The 27,279-nt window shown below is 40.7% G+C and overlaps 1 protein-coding gene across 2 annotated transcripts in view; it reads left to right on the forward strand.

The window, feature by feature from the left end:
- The window catches only part of BEND5 (BEN domain containing 5), a 733,139-nt gene that overhangs the window by 540,462 nt on the left and 165,398 nt on the right, over nt 1-27,279 (forward strand). For both annotated transcript variants that reach the window (XM_088674073.1, XM_060276914.2), the window contains exon 7: nt 1,785-1,874. In XM_088674073.1, the coding sequence (XP_088530199.1) occupies nt 1,785-1,874 (90 nt within the window). The remainder of the gene's footprint in view (nt 1-1,784; nt 1,875-27,279) is intronic.

Genomic DNA, 27,279 nt, shown 5'->3' on the forward strand with positions numbered 1-27,279 from the left:
TCCAAGTGTGGTAATATTTGACTTCCCTGGTTGCTATTTTCTTCCATCTTATATTGTGTAAGAAGAGAGAATATTTCCCCTTTTAAAGTTACTGTTAAAGGGGATGTGTTAAAGGAAATGTGTTTTGAGAAATCCATTATTAGATTGCCCCCGTTCTTTCCTCCTTCCCATCCCTGCAAACATCAAAGCTGCGAATTAGAGATCCGATCTGATCACTAGAGCAGTGCCTATGACAGGGGTGTTCGATCCGTGCCCCTACACCATTTTCCTGATCACATAAGTCTCCTCTATTAGCCCTGTATTACAGTTTGGCAACTATAGAATGCACACCTATATCATGGTTTCCTTACTGACTGAAAATTAATAGATTGATATACATTATTTCATGGAGCACAGCAGAAAACATAATAAAAAGAGAAACAAAAACTGTGGCACATGTTACCTAACATAATTCTCTCTCTCTCTCTCTCCCCCCCCACACACACAATTTGTAGCTTCAGAAACTACAGTTTCTACCTCTCACCTTGTATAGTTCATGGCTAATTTATCTCCACCCTTCTTCATCACTCTGTGCTAATCTTGATGACACTGGTTGATCATCAGGTTTTTTTGCTGATAATATTATGTTCCTTTCTGCTGCTTCTCATTTTTCTTCTAGAGACAGGGTTGACCCCACCAGCTGCTGCTTTTGTCAGAAACATTCTCTTGAAAGATTTCTCTGCCTCTAGGGCTCAAATTTGCACCAGAGATGTGTGATGTTAGCACATCAAAGACCAAATAAATGGTTGGACTACAGGCTAAGCAGTTGTAGGACTTCCTAAGAGACTAAAAGAATACAAGAGAAGAGAATATTTCCAGGGCTGTTTGGCTAATTGCTTCTGGAGAGGAACTGAAAATGTATTGATTAGTGTTGTTGTTTTCTTTCAGATTTTCGGGTTTCTGATTGACACAGGCTGGAACAACCATTTCTATTAAAAATAAAAAGAATTAAATATAACTTTCTTTTCATAGTTCTGTGAATACGACTATCCAGTAGGTTGCCTTGCGGCAATACCTGGCCAGAGCCTGGGACTTAACAGAAGAGTGTTAATAGCCCACAATATGTTTCTATATGAGAACTAATTGTTAGCCAGGGCTTGCCTTCTTTTTTCCATCTGGAACTCAGTTCTGCCACCTCTCAGGTGGGCGCCATTGCTATTATAAGGGAACATGGGAGGTGAGTCCCGGCTCCTCTTTTCCTAGAAAAATAGTGCTGTTGTTAGCCATTCCCTTTTTAATGGCTTAGAAATATCTGGATTTTTTTCTACTCACATTTATTGTCCAGCCGCTAAAATCATGTTTGAATTGGTAAATACAGAATATAAGGCCGGTGCAATTATTTGATGTACGCTATGTGCTGTAACTCTCCAATGGTTTAACTTTACCCCCCCCCCCCCCATGGCACACTCTTCTATTGTCTCTTGAGACAGAAGGATGCCAACTCAGTATGCATGGAGGAAAGGGGGATAATTGGCGTGTCTGTCTGTGTCTCCCCCCCCCCCCCCGGCACACTTCATCTCCATCAATTAGTGACCTATGTGTGTAGACTCCAACTGTGCAAGAAAAAATAGGGACAGTCAAGATTTTTCTTTACAAATTTGAATCTCTTACATATCTGATGGTTCTGAAACTCCAATTTATTAAGATAAAATAAATAATGGGGGGGGGAACTATGTCCTGCATACAAGTACAAAATTTCAGAGCTGTTACTATCAATTTTTTTGTCTCTTTGTTTTCCTCAACAGTAAACCTTCGTCCTGGAACAGAGCAGAAAGTTGTGTTTATTACAGCCCGTGTGCACCCTGGCGAAACGCCATCATCTTTTGTGTGCCAAGGTAAGTGGCTTCATATGATGGTGTTTGAAATGAAAACTAGGAATGGGAACTTCTCATCTCTGCATTTGATACGTCCATGGCCTTTAAGGTCCTTAGAGCATCTCCAACCCCTAATGCAGGTATTCCTTGATTTTAAATTTTAGACAATGTCTTAATAAGCACATTAATTAGCCGGAGGAATGATAGAACTCACATTTGTTCATACTTGAGAGCCTCCAGAAGCATCTGGCTGGCTGGATCTTCATGTAAACCAGCAAGGCTGTTATAATCTAGCACTGGATGATAACTGGAATAAAATAATTAAACACGTAGAAGGGTGACCTGACCAAAAGGCCCTGAAGGAAGCTATGGTCTGTTTTTCAAATTTTGACTCCGAAAGCATCAAAGCTCTTTGTAAGACAATAAAAGAATGAGTGTTGGAAATGTATATTGGAAATTTTCCTGTCTGCAGTTATGGTACATGCTTGACTTGTTTGGGAATTCATGGATTGGAACTTGGTGAATTTCTATGTCCACTGAGCCATTCTGCTTAATGCCCCTTGCGAAACTGCCTCTTGTGTACCATTAGTATTGTAAGGGCTGATAAGGAATCAGAGTACCCCGAACCCCCCCCCCCCCGGAAAAGTAGACTTAGATGCTGCTGTACCATTGATCACACAAAATGAAGGGCACAACTGTATATTCAGGGGACTCAGTGACATACTTCTGAGAGCCTATGACTGAAATGACATTGAATTGAATAAGAATTTCTACTGATTGCATTTTCAACTTTGCTTTGGGTTTAACTGATATCATGACAAATGTTTTGCTATATCCATTCTATGTCTTGTAGTTGATTAGCAATGCACACAAAATTACTTGAGAACTGTAATAGATCTGATCAATAGATCATCTCTTCTCTGAGCAAATCTGGCTGAACAGCTGCCCAGTTATTATTGGTTACATACACCTAACAAATTAGACTCCCTCACACGCAGCCTCAGCATAATTAGGAGAGAGCTTTAGTCGGCACATATTCCTGTGAGCAAACCCTGTTGAGGGGTGTATGGGGTGTTAGGGGAAGGGTAGTATCTCTGGTGGGGGACTCGTCATGGTCCCTCTGGGGTGGTTGGTCTCCACCTTTGCTCCCCACCCAGCACTCAAGCTCTCACCTGTGGCTCCTAGAAGCTGTCAAAATGTGACAGCAGTCACACCCTGAGAATGGCTTCAACTGGCTTGCTAAACCAGGTGAGGCTTGCAGATGGATCTCAAACCCTCAAACTCCAGCATGCGAAGACAGGCTCTGGCAGACAAGACCAGTAGTGGGTCCAGTGGTCAAGAAGGTGATTACTGCATGTACTATAGAAGTAAATGAGGGGCAGATGGGGCTCATCAACCTGGGAAGGTAGCATATCTGGGAGAAGGAAAACTCTTACGCTAAACCTCCACTGTCATTCATGAGAAAGGCTTTGGGAGTAAATACCAAGGAAAAATTCATACCTGTTGCTTTGCAGGACATCTTGAGAAGAACAAAAGGCTAAGGAGTAAACCCTACACAAATCCAGAAAGGAGTCAGTTGGATGGTATCTTGTACTCCTCCTTCTGAGAACCAAGCTGGTGCCAAATGTATTGCTCTGCTTTCCTTTGGACCACATCAGACAGGCTGGTGGTGGGGGGTGGTTGGATCTTGTTATCTGGGCAGCCCAGGACTTCCATACACACTTCCCAGGCTTGCACTCTAGAGAGATCTCTTTGCTAATGCTGTAGGGAGCAATAGATTACCCAGTATCAGACGAAGTGAGCCTCTGAATGCCTGTTACTGTGAAGCACAACCAGGAGAGGGCTATTGTACTCCTGTACTGCTGGTGGGGATGGGAACCTGGGAGCTGAGTGCTGGATTAGATGGGTTTTTTCTCTGATCCAGCAGCTCTCTTCTTACATTCTCTGTATTTTTATTCCGGTTTTTAACACCCAATTTTAAATACTAACCAAGGTTACACCAAGGTATGTAATCTGTGATGTTAGTTGCTCCATTGCCTGACCTTAAGTGAAGTAGTCACATAGGAAATGTCCTCAGTTATTTTGATATTTGACCCGTGGATCATCTCCTTGCTTTTAGATCACTGCAATCTTTTATTTACTTCTTTCTTGTGTAAACAAAGCTCAGACAGGAGTTAAAGATCTGATTGTATAATAAGTCCAGTCTTTGGCTGTGTTCTTAAAGGCTTCTGTTTCTTCACATTTTCATAGCATGTAAATGAGGTCTCAACCCTTGTAAATCACAGCCTGCAGAAGAGCTTCACAAAATTACTAAATCTGCTTAAGCAATTTCCCATTTCTAGTTTCATTGTTTCAGGCATTTTGTGTGAGAGATAATACCATCTTTGCACCCTGGTCTTTTTACTGTAATATATTCTGCAAGGTTGTAATGCCCTCCCTACAACCTTGGAACATTTCTTTATCGGGGAGGGGGGGGAGAAACAGAATATCTAAAGGCTGGACACATATAGTTCATCTTCAGCTAAGCATAGTTTGACCTCCAAGAGACCTTGACGTTTTGTAAACTGCAAAATGAGCATGTATTCCGATGAGCAAGAGGGCAACAGCAAAACTGACATCTGGGATTGTAATATCTTAAAAGAGTGGAGCCAAAATGTGGCTTTTAGATCTCTTCTCATTACACAATTTAAGTGAATGTTCTCTCCCGCCAAACCAAGTTAAATCAAGTGGCGTGAAATGAAAATCTATTCAGTGCCAAACAGCAGGTTGAGCCTAATGTCTTTACTTTTAGTACATATCCTCTTTCCATTATGGTGGAGAAAGAACCTGAAACTTTCTAAGTAAGTTTGGATCCACTGGGGCTATGGATTTGGGAGTTGGGCACAGCATCTATTTAATGCATCTCATGCTAGGTGACCTGGATGTTCCATCATATATAGAAGCTCACTCTTCCAACATGTAATGGAACGTCTAGTGATTACAATGTTTCTTTGTGTTCTGATGGTCTTGGGAATTTATCCCCTGGAAGAGTCCCATGTAGCCCCTCCAAATGGGTGATGGCTTTCCAGCTCACTTCTCAGGGACAGCATCCAAGGGACTTAACCAATAAAAAGATATTCCCATGAGCATAAATATAAGAGACCATTACTTTTCTCTACTATAGTCACAAGAGATCTTTCTCTCTCTCAGCCCCCAATAATGTGACCTTAGGGAAATTGTAATACAGTACATGCAACTATGAACCATAGTTGCATGTGCCTGAGTTTGGGAACTTAGGAAACTTGTTCTGCCCTACAGTAGTGAAAATATCAAATTTCTTTAAAAAGTCATTTTGCATTTTTCCAAATAATTTTAATGGTCTTCTTAATTACCCATTTATTCTCCAATAAATTTTCAGGCAATATATATATATATGTGGATATTTAAAAAAACATAAAGGTATATTTAAAAGTGTGGGTGGAGGGACACTAGCTTTTGAAAATATTTATTTACAGTTGAATTTAATTTTAGGGAGTAATTAAGGAGCAGAGATGCCCAGAGGTTTTTTCATTGTGTGTGTGTGTGTGTGTGTGTGTGTGTGTGTACATACATACACATCTATATGATCAATCCAATCATATTCTGTCGTTCTATTTCCTCCACCTTTAGCTACTTTAAAAAAAGTCTTTTATCTGTGTTCAGCAGCAGGAATAGTACTAGGATTTAATAGTAAGTTCTATAACAGACCAATAGCTTCCTATCTATGAGTAAACCCAGCAAATAGCCCAGACAAAAGATGGCAATAGGTGATGGGGCCTTGACTGAAGAGATAGGATCATTGCAGATTTAGATTTCATTTTTGTGAAACATTTCCATTTCTCTAGCGGATTAGACAGTCCCCTATGGGGAAAAAGAACTGAATTAACTATTTTTCTACCTGTGGGCCTGCTGTAATCTCAAAATGATGGTATCTGCGGATTGAGATATGAAAGTAAATTTGGCTCAATACCCTCTGTGCAGCTCTCTGACCTGAAACACCCACAAAGATGCAGACACTATGCTTCTTGCTATAATCCAGTGATACCACCACCGGGAGATGTTGCTTAAACAGCATTTCAAATATTCTGTAGCAGATAAGTTTACGTACTGTTCACCCATATGAACTCCTGCTATGAAAGTTTGTTAGAACTGTTCCATGATCCTTCATTTCCAACTATAAGAGACCCAACTGAAGTAACCTCTACTGTTGCATGGCAATGTGTTTCAGCATGCGTACTCTATAGCAGTGTTTCTCAACCAGTGTGCCTCCAGATGTTTTGGGACTACAACTCCCATCATCCCTAGCTAGCAAGACCAGTGGTCAGGAATGATGGGAGTTGTAGTCCCAAAACATCTGGAGGCACACTGGTTGAGAAACACTGCTCTATAGCAAGCCATTGCAAAGCTATTTTCAACAATATTAGATTCACACAATATTAGAATTAAAAACCAGTATAGCAACGTCCTTAATTGTGCTCAACGGCCTGATAGTCCAGGTAAATTTGTTGGGAATAGATAGCAGAGCTACTTGGGAAAGGCACTTTATATTCATGGCACCACCACTTAAAAGGCTGTCTCTGAGACCTCATGATATATACCACCCTATATAGGATGGGGCCTGGGGCAAGTCTTCCCCAGGTGAATTCAACTGCTAGGAGGGATGTTTGGGACAAGGTGTTTTCTAAGGTATGTTCCAGTATCACCATGTATGAGGGTAATCATTGAGGGCTCATATTCTCAATACAGTACTGTATTCTCATGCCCTTTAGACACCATAGCAGGGGTGCCCAAACTTTTTTCGAAGAGGGCCAGATTTAATGAAGTCAACGTGTGTGAGGGCTGATCAAGTTGTTGAGCTTTTTATTAGGATTGAGTTTGTTGAGGTTTTTTTTAGGATTTGACCCCAATAAATAAACTGCCACAGGGGCGAGATAAAACCGGCCGAGGGGCTGGATTAGGCCAAAACAGACTTTGGACATGCCTGCTGCTACCATAGACCTGGGAGCAAAAGACTTGAAATTCATTTCACATGCTCCTTTGACCTAGTAAAAGTCTCGTGCCTCCATGATAGCATACCAAATTTGCATGGTGAATGTGTTCGAATGCAGCCTCGCTGGTGAGAGCAGATATTAACCACATCACTTCAGATGTTCCAAATTTTCACCATGGAGTATGCCCCCAATTCTGGTGCAAGATATTTTGCCGCTGGAAATAACAACCAAAATGGCGCGCGCGCACACACACACACACACACACACCTGCCTCCAGGCTGCTGGGGCAAATATTAAATATAAACCTTGCTACCCGATTCTTGCATTAGTTTGTTCCCAGGGAGTTACTTAAAGCAATTTGCTTCACTCTACTACATGGCAGGGCTGCCCCCATTTTTTTTAGGGGGTGGGGAGCATTTGCTCGGATACTGTAGCATGCAACCTTTTTACCTAGAGGGGAAAAAACAGCTTCCTGGTTGATATTTCAAGCTCATGGCACCCTACCTCTCAGCTGCCATGATTATGAGACTTGCTTCTGGGAAGCTGTAGCTATCTCCATGGAAACCACACTTTACACTTTCCATGGGAATGCCACCTGATGACATTCACAGAAGACCTTGAATGTCTGAACCAACAAGATATGTCAGTACTGTGGCTTACTAAGATTTTTTGATTTTTTTTTTTTTTGCTAAAGATTAGGAACTTTCCCTTTCTTTGGATTAGTCCAAGCTATCTATTTGGCCTTACAAAGAAAAATAAATCTCTTTTAGCCTTGAACAAGAAGGCTTAAATGGCCCCCCCCCTTTGTGAGGTCAAAGTTTGCACCATTCAGCATGCCCACCTGGTGTCTGTCCACTGTGGTACCCCTTAAATTGGTATATATTCTTGATTTTCTTTTACCACAACAGCTGATGCACAACTTTAAAAGCTTCTTTCCTTCCTTCTTTATTTATTTATTTTTTGAAGCAACTAATATAAATAATTTTGACCAAACTGCGGGAGGCAGTGCAAGACAGGAGTGCCTGGCGTGCTATGGTCCATGGGGTCACGAAGAGTCGGACACGACTAAACGACTAAACAACAACAAACAATATAAATAATACTAATTTCCACAGTAGCTACGTATAATTATTATGAGCTCAGTTTTATAATGAGAAAATAGTTTCAGGGTAGAGTTGTTCCAGATTTGACATGCACATAGCCCCATATGGTGGGGTAGAGCTGGGTTAATGATTTTGGTGTCTGGCCATGGTTGCCTTCTGAAAAAGCCTTTTTCCATTTACCTTCAATAGTTTTCGAGATTTCTCCTGCAACTGATATTAATCTTGCTAGTCTATAGTTTCCTGCTTTGTCTGTTGACCCTTTGTTCTTTGCCTGCCCTGGTGCAGTTCAGCTGAATTGATTTTTATTTTTATTTGGTTTCAGTTCTTTTCTTTCTAAATTGCCCTCCACTTGCTTCCTGCTCTCCCTGGATATCTCCACACAGTGCTGTGAGAAGTGGCATTCATGTGTGACTGTGACCCAGCCACTGGAAACGGTTCCTTGTTGGGAGGCCATAGCTGTGTAATGTCTCCATTTATAAACTGGTAAAGAACTCTTGTAGCAGCAGTGATGAAAACAGCCTTACAGACAGGCAGCCTTGAGTTGCTGTCTGGCGCAAATGTTGTATATATCAGGCATGTAGTTACGCTTCGCTTGAGTGTTCCTAGTCTTTTATATATTTTATATTTCCTTACATCATCATCATTATCATCATCATCATTTTATTATTTATATGCCACCTATCTCACCGGGTTGCCCCAGCCACTCCGGGCAGCTTCTAACAAAATACTAAAAGCACAAAAAACCTCGAACATTAAAAAAAAGTCCCCAGCCTTCAGATGTCTTCTAAAAGTCAGATACAGTAGTTGTTTATTTCCTTGACATCTGATGGGAGGGGATTACACAGGGCAGGCGTGAATACTAAGAAGGCTAGATCTGATTCCTCATTCGTCATTGTGTTCCTACTTTCCTTCTCTGCTTCGCCCTCTCTCATCGGTTTTTAGCCTTCTTTGCACCTTTCTAAGACCAAACCAGATAAAGGTAAGGGTACCCCTGACCATTAGGTCCAGTCATGGATGACTCTGGGGTGGCGTGCTCATCTCGCTCTATAGGCTGAGGGAGCCGGCGTTTGTCCGCAGATAGCCTCCGGGTCATGTGGCCAGCATGACTAAGCCGCTTCTGGCAAACCAGAGCAGCGCACAGAAACGCCGTTTACCTTCCCACTTGAGCGGTACCTATTTATCTAACTTGCACTTGACGTGCTTTCGAACTGCCTGGTGGGCAGGAGCTGAGACTGAACAACAGGAGCTCACCCTGGTGGGGATTCGAACCGCCGACCTTCTGATCAGCAAGCCCAAAGCTCAGCGGTTTAGACCACAGCTCCACCTGCATCCCAAACAAAATCTAATAGTAAATGCATAACTTGCTGGAGCATAATAAAAAAATTCCTTCAGTAGCACCTTAAAGACCAACTAAGTTTATATTTTGGTATGAGCTTTCGTGTGCATGCACACTTCTTCAGATACACTAGAAACAGAAGTGTCAGACCCTATATATATATATACAGAGGGTGGTGGGGGTGGGTGGGTGGGAATGGGTGATGGGCTGATGGGAGTGGTAAACCTGTAGATGGCTGTTAATGGCTGCTGATGGCTGCAATTAGTCCTGGGCTGAGGTGCTAAAGAAAGCTAGATCATGCATAATGAGATAAGAATCCGATGTCTCTATTCATCCCAGGTGCTTCCATGGTTTTAAGCTTGGTAATGATTTCCAATTCAGCAACTTCTCTTTCCAGTCTGTTCCTGAAATTTCTCTGTAATAAAACAGCTGCTTTGAGATCTTGTATAGAATGTCCTGGGAGAGTGAAGTGTTCTCCTACTGGTTTTTCAGTCTTATGGTTCCTGATGTCAGATTTATGTCCATTTATCCTTTGGCGTAGGGTTTGGCCTGTTTGTCCAATATAGAGAGCTGAAGGGCACCGTTGGCATTTGATGGCATACACAATGTTAGAAGATGAGCAATTAAATAGTCCTGAGATGGTATGTTGGATGTTGTTGGGGCCAGTAATGATGTTGTCCGGGTGTATGTGGCAGCAAAGTTGGCATCTGGGTTTATTGCAGGCTCTGGTACCAGTGTCCATGTTAAGTCTGGTGGTTGTATTATTGTGGGTGAGGAGTTGTTTAAGATTGGGTGGCTGTCTGTAGACAATGAAAGGTCTTCCTCCCAGAGCTTGAGAAAGGGAGCTGTCATTGTCCAGGAGAGGCTGTAGATCTCTGATGATGCGTTGTACTGTTTTAACTTGGGAGCTGTATGTGATGACTAGTGGTGTTCTGTTATTTTCTTTTTTGGGTCTGTCTTGCAGCAGGTTCTCCCTAGGTATCAGTCTGGCTCTGTTGATCTGTTGTTTAACTTCATCAGGTGGATATTTTAGTTCTAAAAAGGTTTGCTGTAGATCTCTTAGGTGAGATTCTCTGTCTGTAGAGTTGGAACAGATACGGTTGTAACATTGCTGGTGCATGTTTTGTTTTTCACTTGTCAGTAGCAGCCATGGGGTTTTTATCAAAGTTGCAGCATTTGATTTTTCTCGTTTTACTGCTGTATTAACTGTTTTGATTAACTGTATGGATTATACACCACTTTGTGATGTGATTGACCCCTAAATGATACAGACGTCTTTTGAATAAAGAAAAAGAGGTGAGAGTCAGGTGTACCCTGAGGTTCAGTTAAAATTATCTTTAATACTACTTTAATAACACATGTTTGTGCAATAGCACTGAAATGAAAGCACTTTAATGCAAATTTTAAAATTTGATTTAAGATAGGCATTCTACTAAATCTATTTACTTTATTTTTTTTATCTATTAGATATATATAACCACCCTTCCTCAAAAGATCTCAGGGCGGTTCACAAGATAAAAATACAATAGAAAACCACAAATAAATAATCAAACCAAAAACACTAAAATAATACCCCCCCAACACATTTAAAAGGCTGTCAAATATTAATCACCCAAAGGCCTGGTTGAAGAGGAACATTTTTGCCTGGTCCCTAAAGAAGGTGCCAGACAAACCTCCCTGGGGAAAGCATTCCACAAAAACACTAAATGGTGTGATATAATGCATCACAACTCACACACCACGACTCACTATGTGAGCGGAACACAGCAGGCTGCATCCACACAAAAAGAGCTGCACCCAAAAATGTGGGAATCCTGGTACAATTCTGCATGTTGCTTTCAGTGGAAGACAAATGGCTGGATAGTGCTAAACCGATCTGGACCCACCTCTGGCCTACTGAACTGAGAAAACAGCAGCTGCACAACATGCAAGATGGGACAGAATTGTAAGCTTGATTATTTTTTTTACTTAAAAGGTTTTTAGATCACCTTTCAGGTGACACTTCCAAGGTAGCTAATGATCACTGCAACAGTTAAAAAAATAGATATTAAAATTCACACTCACAATTAAACCATAGCTAACAAACACGCATAAAAACATTAATAAAGCAAGATAGATAGAATGTATTAATTAAAACCCCATGAGAATAAAATCACCTTGAGCAGGTGCTGAAAAGTTAATAAAGCCAGCACCAGCTAAGTCTCACTGGAGCTATTCTGTTACAGCCAGGCCTGGGGGTCAATTCAAATCAAATCAAATCCCTTTATTGGCATCACAGTACAGTATAAAACATTTCAAGTCACTGGGATAATTAAAACGACAAGGGTGAAGCTGTCGAGTGTCATAAGGTCACACTGGGGGGTCTTTCTTGCCCCTATCAACTTTTAGCATCCATGTACTAGATTGACGTCTCAAGACATAAGCAGGAGGAGACATCTGTTGCTATATATTGTGTGAGACAAGCCCATTTTGTAAAGCAAACAAAACAAAACCTCTATTTGCTCCATCAGTTATTATCATGGGTTTTACAGTCCCTGACATAACATTGCTTCTATATATATATGCTATATATAGCTTGTAGCATAATATTTGTGCTCCGTTGCAGCCATCAGAAATGGGCAACCAAGTCTTCATTTCTATGAAACTCAGTAGGGCCGTGTGAATAAAAGAACAAACTCAACCTTGCTGATAAGGGGCATAGCTGATCGGCAGCAGTACTTTATTCTAATACACATCTTAGACTGGGGCGGAGGGTGGCTGGAAACCTTTCCTATGTAGGAGTCCAGTTGATATGGCAACCAGCAAACTCTCTCAGCAGCAGAGTAACCTCCATGTGTGACTTTCATCTCAAATTCAGAGATTTCTGAATTTGAAGAGATTTCTGATGCATGCAGGATTCTGTGGACATAGGATTCCCCGGGAGGTTTAGACTTTCATCATATAAATCACTTCTTTTCTTCTTCTCTTGTCTGAAATACTCATGATCCATCCTGAAGAAATGTGGGTTCTTCCACTCTCATTGATTGCCAGATATTCATTATCAGACTTTGTCAGGCAATTTCAGCATTTTCTGCTCACTGTGCTCTGGAGCTGTTTTTCAGGAGCCAGAGTAGCTCACCCCCAGGATGAAAACGTTCAGAGTTATATAATTCTCCAAGAATCAGCAAGATTTGTGGAAGCAGCATTTTGCAAGGCACAAACCTAGGTATTTAATTAATGTACTTGCCATTCTGTAATTTTCAGCTTACCAAACATGTGCTCTCTTTTTCTATGTTGGAGGAAGAGGGAAGATTCGTAACTCACTTTAAAGGGCACATTTTAAGGCTTTACAGCCTATATTTCTTTGCTTTATTTCATAGCAAAAGTTGTGATTTTAAATCTCCGCTGGGGTTCTCTCACCAAAGAGTACTTGCCCCAAACTTGGATCTTGGCATCCAGGAATTCTCCTTTTATACATATCTGTTCCTTAAACCAACATTATCTTCAAAATATATAAACTGAAAATGAAATTATATTTAGTGAACTTTCCATATAAAGTCATCCACAGGTCATATCCCCACCTACAGTGACTCAGTATGGCACATTACTTTGCAAAAAAAGAGGGCCTAGCAGTATTTTGGCAGAGATGGATGAGAAGCATTCAGAACACACTTAAAAGCTATAGGTTGTTGACATTGTTCTTTGCACAATATTTGATGTTTTCGATTCTTTTACTTCTAAGGTCATTGTTGGGGAGGAAAAGGTCTCACATTGTGGGATCAGCTATAGTGCTTACATTAATTCTGCCCATAATTGTGTCAATTTAACTATTGTCCTTTCACTCAGAACTTATGTCTCACCCCTGAAATGCAGTAATCGATTTTCTCAAGGTTGTGACCCTTTCATATTAGACATCACAAAAAGCAGAACCTATTCCATATTCTTATTCATTTCTATGGCGTTAACATTTCGGCTGCATTTAACACTAGCTAATTCTCTTAAAATGAGCACCATAATCCGGCAAAAATTTACTGCTGTCTGAAGCACACCAAGTCACAAGAGGGACTAACTTTGAATAATAATGAACAAGCTTGCCATTCTTTTGCAGAATGTCTTCAAAATGATTCAGATAAATCCAGCATCGTTCATTAAGAAAACCTATATCATATGGTCCCGGCATGGCCCTCCTGGGATCCCTCTTTTGTTTGCTCCACAGTGAGAAAAGACAAGCTACCTCACGGAAAGGGCAGCAACAGATTTCATTTGGGGGGCAAGAAATTCTCTAAGTGCCTTACTGTGTGCATTAGGAAAATTAAAGAAAACAAAAGCCAAGCAACAAAACCACCCACTCAGCTCAGGATACGCAAGTGAATTTATGAATCCCTGAGGCAATGAGAGAGCAGCTGCACTATCCCTCAGATATGTCCTCTTACTGATGGGTCTGACACGTTATTCCAAACTATAATTTTACAGGCTGTTCCTGTAGCATAAATTAAACTCCTGTAGATAATTTTTATAGCTCCTAAAACATTGGGTTGCTAAGCAAGTTAAATTAGCTGCAAGGGTGATCCGTTATCAAGTGCTGGAGTATTTGCTTCTCACTATGTATAAAGTATTTAACTCTATTGTCTGTCCCATCCTGAGGATTTTTACTAAGAGAATATAAAAACTCAATAAAAAATACATATTAATTTGTTTAAAATCCAGGACACCCCCCACCCATCCCTGATTGATTTAGACCTAGCTCCGAAAAGGCATTTTTTTTTCAACAGGATCTTTCAAAAGAAACCAGGGACTCAGCTATACAGCTGCAAATAAAATGTTTTAAGTGTGTTTTAAGTGCAATACACAATGTGATGCTAGATGGCGATGGTGAGCCTTATGGAAAATTCTGTGTACAGTGGTACCTCGGTTTGAGTACACAATTGGTTCCAGGGAGCTGTTCGCTCCCCAAAAAGTACTTAAACGGAGCGGCAATAGCGCGCGTGCGCGAAGCGCCAATAGAGCACTTCTGCACATGCACGCGCCACGCAGATTGCTTATGTGCATGCGTGCGCCGTGGAACCTGGAAGTAAACACTTCTGGGTCCGCAGAGTACTCAAACCAAAAGTACTCAAACCGTAGCGGACTTAAACTAAGGTATGACTGTATTTTTTAAAATGCTTTTTTAAAAAAAGCATTTTCAGAATGTTTTTAATATGTGTGTAGATTCCACCCAGGTGTCTTGGGAGCAGGGTGATCTAACTACAAATACCTTATGCAGATTTTGTGTGTGTGTGTAGACCCTTCTATTTTGAACCTGGTACATGGATAAAGGATGTTTATCCTTTAAAACATGTTAAAAGGATGATCTTGGAGTTCATCTTTGAGTTTAGGATCTCACTGGAACTTAGGACAACAATATATTGGGTTCAAATCATTTACAGGTCACAAACTAGATCCTTAAATTGTAATTTGAAGACAAATTGGTATTGTATGAAATGCTAGAACATAAGAAAAACTAGTATTAATAAGATACAGCAAAGAATGACTTTGTCTATGGTGAATATGCTTGTGTATGCCTTAACTCTAGTTCCAGAGAGCCCAGCAAATCCAATAAAATATATTTAAATATGAAATTCTAAAAAAGATATTGGCAAGTGATAAATGCCCTTAAAAAAAGAAAAGAAGCCCAACATGAAATTTGTTTTGGCTTACTCCATCTAGATACTACCAGCAGCTTCATATCATATAATATATCCTATCATCATATCATATCATTTCATCATATCGTATCTCTAATATAATATTCCTGACTATCAGATGATACATATGAGGAATCTTCTGTCACTGCATCTCATCCACAGTTTTTGCGGACGCTGTACTGTTGCTGTATTTTGTTACTGGGATTGCTGCTCATAATCTTATTTCCCAAACCAGGAGCTTTCTTTACAGCTTGAGTTTTTTTCCTACTACAAGTCTACACACATCGCATCAAAATGGGGCCTGGGGCTATGATTTGATGGTTTGCAACAAAATGAGTGATAGAAGTTCAAACCACCATGTTTCTAGGAATCTTGGAAGATAACTGGTCACCCAGACAACGGAGTGAGCTGGAAGAAATGCCAGGAGACTATTTTATTTTTACCACATTACATAAAATCACACGCACAGAGTCAAGATCTGGTGTGATTCTGCAGCAGCTCTTTTATTCTTGAGTCCCTGCTTCTTGTGCTCTGTTTGCCAATCTCATTTTCAAGGTAATCCCAGTAAAATAAAAAAGAAGGCTTCCAATCAGCCAGCAGAAGTATCTTCTATTGCTTAGGACTACTCTGCATTTCAAAACCTCAAGATATAGTTGCCTAGTAGGTATTCCGGTTGTGTTTTCACATCTCCAGACATGTATCTGCGCTCTATGTGGGGCTGCCCTGAGGTTGGCCAGGAAGTTGTGCAAAATGCAGCAGCTCTACTACTCACCAGGGGCAGACGATTGCCATATGTTATCACATTGCTGGAGGAACTGCACTGGTTGCCAATTAGCTACCGAGCTAAGATTGTGTTGGTAAGAGTGTACAAAACCCTACACACAGTTTGGCATTAGGCTATCTAAACTTTAATCTCACCATTTAAATGCCCAGCTGATCACTGGGCGCTTCAGGGGGGGGGGGCCTCTTGCAGATGTCAACTCATCAGCATGTCAGGATCCCTGTCATGAGGTTTCATTCTGACTCAACTCGGATGGGGTGGTCAAATCATTCATTCATTCTCATTTTCATCATTTTTCATCGGAAGTTCACAAGGCAGTTTGCAATACAAACACAGAAAAATACATGCCGTAATAGCAAACAAAAACAACACTGCCCCCCAACACACACAGATTAAAAGGCCATAGATGGAGCAGCAAGAATTGGCTTGGAACCATTGGGCCAGGGTAGTGAACTTGGTGCCATTCAGATGTCGTTGGGGCTCCAGTTCCCATTGATCCAAGCCAACGTGGCTTATGGCTGGGAATGATGGTGAGTCACAGTTCAACAATATCTGGAGGGCATCATGGTAGCTCCTCCTGTGTTAGGCAAAGTGAGGGAACTGATTCTGGGTGTCATGAAAAGGCAGTAAACTGTGAGTTACTTGAGTTGCTGCTGTTGCATTGTTACTGCTTGGAAGAGGGAGAGGCAGGTGCAGAATTTTCTGATTCAGGTGCCTTGGGTACTATATACCATGATTGAATTCCTGCCTTCAGGCAGCAAAAAGTGTTAGGCTGGCATTGGGACCAAACCTTTAATCCTGCGTGCTTTTAGGCATCTGTGTGGCTTACTCTCATGTTGTTCTATTAGACAACAGGGCTGAATTGAATGGTGTGGCATACTGCAGAATATGCAAACTGCTGATTTGAGAGCGGGGGCATTTTCTCATTTAGTGGAGCACCAAATTACCCAGACGCCTTGCATTTTGTAGTGGAACCCACTCTGTTCCATCCACTGTAATCTAATTCAATCACTTATTTTCTGCACACTCGTTTTATCCCATTATTTGAGATTTCCTTTGCTTTTAATCCTGTACTTCAGGGAGCCCCTTAGTTCCACTGGAAATGCATAGAACTCTGATATGGTAAATAAAAGAACAAATCTGCTGTAATAAAGCTCAGCATTCCTCTAAATCAATCAGCTTTCTTTCCCCCAGTGGACAGCATAAAGCCAGGCAAGTGACTCTTCTTTCATCTGTTGATTAAAAATGGTTCCTTCAGCTTAGCTAAAATACAAGCCCACGCAGGTAACTCTTTCCATAGGGCTGCCATTCTAGAAACACATTAAGCAAAAGAAGTGCATCAAAAGACACATTAGATATCTGTGAACTGAAGAAGAGGTTAATGTCATTCTATCTCTCTAACTGCCCCACCCCACCCCCACCCCCACCATAAGAAATGAAAGAAGAAATCGCACATTATGCATTGTCCATGGGAATTAACGTGTGTGTGGGGGGTACTTTTTCCGAACACATAATGTAATTGGAGTATATAGCTGGATTTTTATGTATTCAAAATATTTATGATGTTTAATTGACCAGGTTTTTAAAGCTGAAGAAGCAATGAGGAACCAGTCCCAACCAGCATGGCCAATGATCAGGGTCAACAGGAGTTTAGAATGCAACGATTTATGGAGGGCACCATGTTAGCTACTCCTGCCTTAGCTTCTGCCCAGATTTAGCATGTCTGAGTCATATGGGATTCAGTAGAAGAATTTTGAAATATGTTTGACTCTTCTATTTAGGTTAGTGAGTCAGTTTTGACTGGGTCATGTTTATGATAATCATGTCGTATTTCATAATGGTACTGTATAGGATTTCCTGCTAGTTAGTCATTGTTTTTTTATTGTTTTATTTTTATTTTTGAAATGTGTACCTTTTATAGAGTTATGCTTCAAAAGGCAGGTTTTCTATCATCATGCCAATCACTAAGATAGTGGCACAGTGTATCTTGATTTCAGTAAGGCTTTTGACAAAGTCCCCCATGATATTCTTGTGAGGAAGCTGGTAAAATGTGGGTTGAACAAGGTAACTGTTAGGTGGATTTGTAGCTGGCTGGCTGACCAAACCCAAAGTGTACTCATTAATGGTTCCTCGTCATCCTGGAAAAAAGTGACAAGTGGGGTGCCGCAGGGTTCTGACCTGAGCCCATTGTTGTTCAGTGCCTGCCAAGTTGTGTGTCCAAACGTATTATAAGAAAACAGCATCAGCATGTAGCTGAACAAAATTTTGGGAAAGCATTTTACTAATATTTATATTAAAAATGGGACGCGGGTGGCGCTGTGGGTTAAACCACTGAGCCTAGGGCTTGCCGATCAGAAGGTCAGCGGTTCGAATCCCCATGACGGGGTGAGCTCCCATTGCTTAGTCCCAGCTCCTGCCAACCTAGCAGCTTGAAAGCACATCAAAGTGCAAGTAGATAAATTGGTATCGCTACAACGGGAAGGTAAATGGCATTTCTGTGTGCTGCTCTGCTTTTGCCAGAAGCAGATTAGTCATGCTGGCCACATGACCTGGAAGCTGTACCCCAGCTCCCTCGGCCAGTAATGCGAGATGAGCCCCGCAACCCCAGAGTCGGACACGACTGGACCTGATGGTCAGGGGCCTTTACCTTTACCTTTATATTAAAATACAAGCATTTGGATTTTTATTAACCTGCCTTTTAGTTAAGAGATAAGTAGTACACCATGTGTAGCAGTAAGTCTTCTAACAGTTTCAGTTGGTTCGTGGTTGTGTTTTTTTTTAAAAAAAAAATCATTAAGTTGAAATTAAGTCATGAGTGGCTATATATCATGAAGCATATGTACCTGTCTTTGCTGCTCGATATGCCCTTGATTGACTGCCATCCATTCTGTCACATGTAATTATCTTACCCAGCTGGTTTTCTCTTGCCATGAGATTAAAACTCTTTAAGATACTTATTTGCTGTGGGCTTAAAAGAGTTCTCTCTCCAGTACTGAAAGTTTGTCTACCACCTGTCACTACTGTAGTAGTGCGAGTGTTGAATGTGATTCCTGCTTCTGAGAATTGTGCATTTAAATGCAATATGCAGTCAAGGCAGATACATGTCATTAGCTTCAGGGAACTCAAGTTCAGTATCCAGTGTGGTGGCTTAAGGCTCAGGATGTGTTTATTTATTATTTATATTTTAGGTTAGTTTTCTGCCAAAAGCCTTCATCGAAATAATCTGCTAAGGACAGGAGAGCCTGTTAGATCAGGCCAATGGCCCTTCTGATGCAGCATACTGTTTTTCACAATGGCTAACCAGATTCCTGTATCCAGAAGAACATGTGTGCACTCCACCAGAATACCCCCAAATACCGGTAATGCCAGTCAATAAGCTCAAAACTGCAGCTGCAGAATTTTGAAACAGCTAAACCACGTGAAAGAAATACTGCATTAAAATACAAGATCATCTGCAGTATGGAATGAATGGTCCTCCAAGGAAACAGATATACAGCTTACCCTATACTTATCTCCCATGAATTGATATGATGAAATACAGATACTGCCCCTGAAAGTAATGTACAGGCACCCACCCACCCACCCACACACAGGGGTTATGTTCCGGGTCCCCGTGTGCATAACTGAAATCATGTAAAGTCGGGGAGCACCCGGCTTTAATGGGGAGGGTGCGCAGGAAGGAGAGAGGGAGAAAGAGAGAGACTCACCCTGGAAATCTCTTGGGGTCATTGCTCAGCCTGTCACTGCCTGCCTGAGGGGAGACAGTGCACACAGCTGGCCACAGAGGGTGAGAAGGTGCCCAGCGGAAATGGTTCCAGGATGGGAGTGCGGATATCACAGTGGAGCTGTGGAGGTGGGAAGAAGGTGCTTCCCCCCCACACACATAGCTGGTCGATCGAAGGCTACCTTCCCTCACTTGGGCAGCAGCTCAGAGTGAGTGAAGGTCTGTCTGTCTATCATCTATCTCTATCTCTATCATCTCTATCATCTCTCTCTCTCTCTCTCTCTGACCTACGTAAATGCAGTCACACATGACACATGGGCCATACTTTCTTTGCCTGAGAGCACACTAGACACTTACAGTGATTTTGTGATAATTGCTCCCCCCCCCCGTACAAATATAGAAGTAGAGTATAAGTGGAAGCAAATACCAGGTACTCCTATAAAGTAACAGACAAGTTACCCAACATCGGATCCCGAGATATGCACTGAACACATGCCCAAAATATATTTAAGCTTCAAACAAATATGCACTATGGTCTCCTCTAAATTATCCCCCAATTATCTATTCAGCTGTAGGAGTTTCATCTTCTTAAGCTCTGGTGGCTAACTCCTTAAAAACACTGAGAGAGAGAGAGAGAGAGAGAGAGAGAGAGAGAGAGAGAGAGAGAGAGAGAGAGAGAGAAAGAGAAAGAGAAAGAGAAAGAGAAAGAATACCAGTTGTGAAAAGACCCATTTCCTTTTATTACCTTCCATTGAGAAATCATCAACCAGCCATCATGGGCTATTAGCCTAAAACCAGATCTGTCATCCATGTAACAGCCCCGCTGTAGACTAAGTAGCTTCGTAGAAAATTAGTGTGGTGTGGGGATCAGAATGTTGGACTAGGATTGGGAAAACTCAGCTTCAAATATCACATTAAACTATGAAGATGACTGGGTGCAGTGGCGAAGCGTCATGCTCTGGCACCAGGGGGTGGAGAGCAGGCAAGGTCTGGCGTGTGTCCCGGGCAGGGGGGCAGCTGCAATGGAACACCACCGGGATTGCGCTGCCGGGACGGGGCGCTCCCCCCGCACTCCTCTTCCTCCACCAGTGACTGGGTGACCTTTGTCCAGTCACCACCTTTCAGCCAAATCTACCTCAATGCATGAACTGGGGGGAATAGAAGTAGGCATACAACTCTGCACTCCTTGGATATAACAACCGGGCAGCCCCTTGATCATTGGTGGAATAATGTTTTATCTGTAATTAAGCTAATCTTTCAAACTTTAATAATGATTGAAGTTGGAGCTTTTCAATTAATAGGGTCCTCTCACTCTGCTTTTCTGCTCTTTTCTTCTTCTAGGTTCTCTAGTTTATTGATGCCTTTGATCTAGCACTGGCAACTTACATTAGTTTAACCCAAAGGATGTATCACAATATGAAACATTGTGTGGTTTATGTAATGGATTTATGGCTATCACCTGAATAAAGAAATCTATAGCCAATTAATCATATGGGGTTTAATCGATTAGTCAGTGCATTTGAGTAAAAATATTAGTTCTAAAGGGACTGCTTTATCCTACCTTGTTCAGATGATGTGCACATGGGCTACTGCAATCCCCACCTTAGAAAATAGATTTCCTTCTGTGTGGCAAATAAGAGGGGGGATACCTCTTCTAAGATGGCACCTGACATCTACTGGCATTGTAAATGCTGTTGTTAAAAAGTAATTAACTTTTTTAAAAAATAAAAGCCTTCTCCTTGATTAATTTTAACTGTTCAAAAGTTTTTAATTAAATCTATCTGATTAATTGATTAAATGTTACAGCCTTAAATGAACTTGTTGACCTTAGAGGCCACATTCCTGTGATTCCACAATGTTGGCTTGGTAATTATTGAATTTGTCTAATGATATCGTTCATTGCATGCCTGCTTCGGCAGAGGAACTACAAAACCAGAACACATCTGCTAGCTTGACTGGCATCCAGATTCTATTTTTGTGAGAGTTTATTAAATGTAGAATACATGATGATGACATAAATCAAGACTCTGCTTTCCTCATGGGGTGGACTGAATTTACTATCTTCTTCCTTTTTTCCAGTGCATAGTCAGTTCTGTCAGTGACTTATCTGAAAAGGTATTAAAGATTTCTTCCTTAACAGTGCATACTGTATACTGATGATAATATTGCTCAGAGAATGGGAGGCCTTGAACCAAGGAGCTTACAATTTGAAAACAGATGCATGTTTATATTAATTTTGCATGTCAGCAAAAACCTACTAATAGAAAGCCAGGCTAGACAACACATGTCCTCTGAAATATTAAAGAGTAGTGTTGTATGTGCTAAATAAAACAACCCTTGGTAAAATATTTAAAAATAAACATTGAACTTCACTTACCTCACAATTTTTCTACAACTTGTCTCTGACACAACTTAACTATTTTTTTTTAAAAAAAATAAAAACTCGGTAGCAGACACACACACACACACACACACACACACACACACACACACACACACATAAGTAGTGTTAGCATTCACATTGGCCTTCCATTATGGATTCTTTAGGGCAATCATCCTTTCTAGAGAAAATTCCCATGACAGCACAATGCTTTATCTTGTCAATATCTATTATACTAGCCAACATGGGTCATTTATCAACATTCATTTTGAATGTATATCAGAAAAACTTCAGGACAGGGGCTTCAATGAGTAATTTCAGTGAACAGTGCTGTGGTGAATATGCATTGTGCACAGAAATGTGTTTAATACTGGCATTACCCATATATTTGGTTTTGATTTTCCAAATAATTAAGGTGAAAGTAGAGGATGTTGTTATTGTAGTGGTTCACACATGGAATATTTATTTATATTTATTTATTTATTTATATTTATTAAATTTGTATGCCACAGTACAGTTCACAACATAAAAGTACAAAATGAGAACACAAAATGCATAATGAAACAAAAACAAACCAATAAACTCCTCTCCTACAAACACATTTTAAAAAACATAGAATGTTAATCAGCCAAAGGTTCTATGTGAACTCTATCCTGAGAAATGTACTGTGTACAGTTGAGCACAGGTAAAGTACCTCAGTAGGACCAAAGGGGAAAGAAGATATAATAGCTGAAGCATACCCTGTTTCTCATATTTTAAGACATACCCATAAAATAAGCCATATCAGGATTTTTAAGCATTCAAGGAATATAAGCCATACCCCGAAAATAAGACATAGTGATAGGCGCAGCAGCAATGCCGGCCGCGGCAGGAGGAGGAGGAAAAAAATAAGACATCCCTTGAAAATAAGCCATAGTGTGTTTTTTTGAGGAAAAAATAAATATAAGATGTGTCTTATAATTTGAGAAACACGGTATATATGTGAAGAAATGCTTAAGTGCAGTGTATGAAAAGTTTTCTGGAATATTGTAAGAGGCACTTAAAGAGAGGGCATGCCAGCATTATATGAAGGAATTCAATGTGTTAGGAGCATACAGAAGGAATGGTGAAACCATGGGATATGTTTAGTGTGAGCAATCTGAATAGGTAAGTTGTATAATTTTTAGAATAAAGTTTTGATCATAGATCAAGGAAGCTTAAAGGAACACTACAAAGGGAAATACAAGAGATCAACAGGTGATATCACATGTTTGACACTAAAGCTGTAGAGAAGCCTGAATCTGTTTGAAGCATTAGGAGAGTAAAACTATGTCTCTCCCCCCCCCCCCGCGCATTCTCTCTCTCACACTTTTTTGTGTACAGTTAGTAGACTGTGTTTGAAGAAGGAGGGCCCATTGGTACTGCCCACTGCCTCTGTAATAAAATAAAACTATTGGCTTACAAAATTTGCAAAGCTTGCTATAAATTTGACTGAAATACCACTTCTGTGTTAGCTCTAATAAATTATTCTACGTATATTTATTACAGTAACAATGGAGTCTAAAGCTGCATTTGAATCAGTGCCTATATTATTACTGTTGTATATGGTTTTGAGTAGTTGTGGCTCAAGCATATCTAACATGCTCACTTTCTGCTTCCAAATATTTTTCAGAGTCCATGGATTTGGGATAGGCATGAGTGTGATGTGGAGTTGCCATAAAAAAGACTGTATTGAGCATTGGTTTGAAAATCCTCACTATTTAATTCTAGTCTTAGGTGAAAGGTTAATCTCCTAGAAGACTAGCTGGCTATCCACAACATTTTTCAGTATCTTACCATTTCTTATAGTTCTTGTGCAATAAGAAGAGGGCAATATTGAATTTAGTACCAGCAGTATCTTTTGGTCCTCATGCATTTTTTTTGCCTGTGCAACCAGACAGTAATATAATTGAGATTATCCTAATTGATCCTGTCTGCGCTGAAAGAATAATGGTTATTTATGCTTGAATTTAGCAATGCAATAGAGAGCTGTTTTCTTTTTGAATTTCCATTGGTTTTTTCCAAGTTTTATTTGGATACTACCAAAAGAGCAGCTGTGGTGTTATTTTATTTTTGCATGTGATCTTCCATTCAGTCCAATGGAGGAAGCAAAAATATGTTCACAAAAATATGTGAGTTATAGCCAGTTATGTCTCCCTGCAAGTGGAATAGACATCCATGAGTGGAATGACCACCTTCTCATTTCCTTTCGTTTCCCTTCCAGCTGCCCTCCAAATCTTCTTGGGGGGGATTGGGAAATGCTCCTGAGCAGATGTGCAGGGGGGAGGTTCAAAAGGTATCCACATTGTGCTCAGAGAACAATCTGCACCTAAACATTGGCAAGACAAAGGAGATGGTGTTGGACTTTCGAAGGAAGAGAGGGGAGCTAGCCCCGTTGTATATCGGGGGGGGGGACTGTGTGGAGAGAGTCTCTTCCTTTAAATACCTGCGAGTCCATCTTAGTGAAGACCTAACCTGGAAGGTCAATACAGCCCAGATGGTTAGGAAGGCCCAGCGGAGACTTCATTTCCTTAGGGTCTTGCGAAAGAACAAGGTTGGACAGCAACCAATGATTTCCTTCTATCGATCCATGATAGAAAGTGTTCTCTCATACTGTATTACGGTGTGGTACGCTGGTTTGACAGCCATGGACAAAGAGTTCCTACGGAGGATGGTGAAAACAGCACACGATATCGTGGGCTGTCCCCTGAGTCCGCTAGATGTCATCGCGGGAGACCATTGCCTCAGAAGAGCGAGGAACATTCTCAGGGATGACTCACACCCTGGCCAGCACCTTTTAAATCTCCTGCCGGGCAGGAGATATAGAAGCATTATAAGCCACACCAACAGGTTAAAGGACAGTTTTTACCCATGGGCCGTGAGGCTGCTGAATGGAAGACAGCAACATTGCAGCTGACATTCGGGGTTGGTGGTCGTACGACAGCACACAGAGTGTAACAAGGACTGAGAGATTGTGGGGGGGAGGGGGGCTCATTTAATCTCACTGTAAATAATTGGTACAGTGACAATAAAGTATTTCTATTATATTTCTATTCCCTCCAGCTGCTCAGGTGCCCTCCAAATCTTCTTTGGGGGGTTGGTAAATGCTCCTGAGCAGATGTGGGGCACATGGAGGAGAGGAAAGGGGTCCAGTCACCTAAGTGGAAGTCCATTCGAGTGATGTTGGATATCACATTCTGCATATAGATACAGTTCTTTTTCTGACATAAATAGAGAAGTATGCAGCAGAGCTATGCATATGTATCAGAGCAGTACAAGCCCAATACATTTTGTTCCCGTAAGCAGAGCCCAAATAGTGCTCTCAATCCATATTGGGGCCACCATTTTGTTCTACCCAACCAACAGTCCCTACCCCCATGGCACCACCTAGAGCAGGGCGCTCAACCCTGCTGCCTGGGAGGGCTGGACCTGTATAAGTTCATCCAGAATTGAATGCTAGTTTGAGGAGTTGATCTTTTAGCCATCAATACATATTTCCCCCCTCCTTCTTTCAAAACTAACTTACTTATATTTCATGTTTGGTTTGCTGATTCAAACTGGATCACACCATTTGACCAGGAGCAGTGTAATAATTCCAAAATCCAAACAAATATATGGGGATACAGTTCTTCTTCTTTTTTTTTTTAAATAGGGCACTAATTGGCAGCCCAATTAATCTGCTCATCTGTGAAGAGAAAATATATTGCAACAAGTAGTTCCATTTCCAGAAGTCATTCTCAGAGGTAACATTATAGTGGTCTTGTTTTCTTCTAGCACTGCAACATGGTCCAATGCCTCAACAGTACCATAGGTCAATTAGTGGACAAATTAAGCAATTATTAGCCACTAACAAGGGTGACTGGCATCATTAGTCTTTCTGTTTACCAGCAAACTGTTATTCTAATAGAAGGACCAACAAATAAATTAGGGCATCTGTTCTATCACAGTGTCTGTCTTCAAGTAAATTATATTAAATGGACTGGTTTCTGCCAGATTCTTCACCTTGGTTTAACAAAAGACAAGATATGTCTCTTGCTGATTATAGAAGATGTAAGTTTTAGTTTGCATTGATTAATTAATACAACAAGCATATTATTTTAATTTTAAACCTTCTTGATCTGAAGGCTATCATCTTCATCTGAAAGAAAAGCTTTGAGATAATAATACTGACTGAGTCCTCACTATAATTTGTTTGTGGGGTATTAACATACATATAAGGAAGGTTTCATTTGCATCTTTGTCATGATCAATAGACCATTTCTTTCTTGTCTTTAGAACTGAGATTTGCCTTTGACTTTTGCTATAAAGGTTTTAAGATACAATCTTCATTGAAGGCTGTCATAATATTTGTTTTTGTTTTTCTTAAAGTTGGTGTGTGTGTGTGTGTGTGTGTGTGTGTGTGTGTGTATGCCTATTTTCCCATCCTCTCAACAATTTCTTTTGTCTCAAAACTTCTCAGTAAAATAGGAAAACATAATAGGAAAAACATTTGCGAAATGTAGTTCAAATAAGGCAGATGTATATGGTCCCAGTTTTAATGCAGAATAATTGGAAACCCAGAAACAGCATGTTTTATGGCTACTTGTATTGTTGAGGAAAGTGAGGCATCTGTAACATCATGTTTACTCCACAATACTTGCACTGAAATGGTTTTCTCCATTTCTGCCACTGTAACCACTCAGATCTGTTGTGTATAAAACAAACACTCATTATGCCAAAATTGGTCAGTTTTGAGAGAGCAGTGCTTTGAATCCTTCCCATCGCCATGTGCCTCAGTTCTGCCAAATGGATTTTTAATGTCCTTTCATGCAGTGCATATTAGTTTAACACCAAATGTTGACTGTATTATAAAAGAGAGAGAGAGAGAGAGAGAAGGCTTACCAAGGCATCCAATTAGTCTATGCCAACCCATTTTGGAGGTACAGTGAGAAGTTATATTTCTTTTGTATTCCAGATATCTTTATCCTCTCCTATTTTAAACTATTCACATGCCTTTCTTTACTTCCCAGGAGAGATTATTCCAAAGTGTAACATCACATTAGAGAAGTTATGCTGATCAGGTTTGATTCTCATTTCCAATTTGCTTTAATCCAACCTGTTACAGAAATTAAATGACAGATATATTGGGTAGGTGACAATTGAGTACAGTACAAGCGTTCAGCTTCACAGAGTAGCCCTTGCAATATATAGAGTAATTTGCCACATTTTCACCCCACTTTCCCTCTAAATAGCCCAGGGCAGCTTACATGGGGTTATCTGATTTTATCATTGCATAAAACCTCTGTGGTAAGTTAGGATGAGAGATTGTGATAGACACAAATCTACTCACTTTGTGAGATACATGGCAGAAAGAACATTTAGTTTCCCTGGTTCAAGTTCAGTATTAGAGACACGAGACTGCATTTGCTCTTG

Source organism: Zootoca vivipara, chromosome 7, assembly GCF_965207765.1.
Source record: "Zootoca vivipara chromosome 7, rZooViv2.hap1.1, whole genome shotgun sequence".
In the NCBI taxonomy this organism is placed as follows: domain Eukaryota; kingdom Metazoa; phylum Chordata; class Lepidosauria; order Squamata; family Lacertidae; genus Zootoca; species Zootoca vivipara.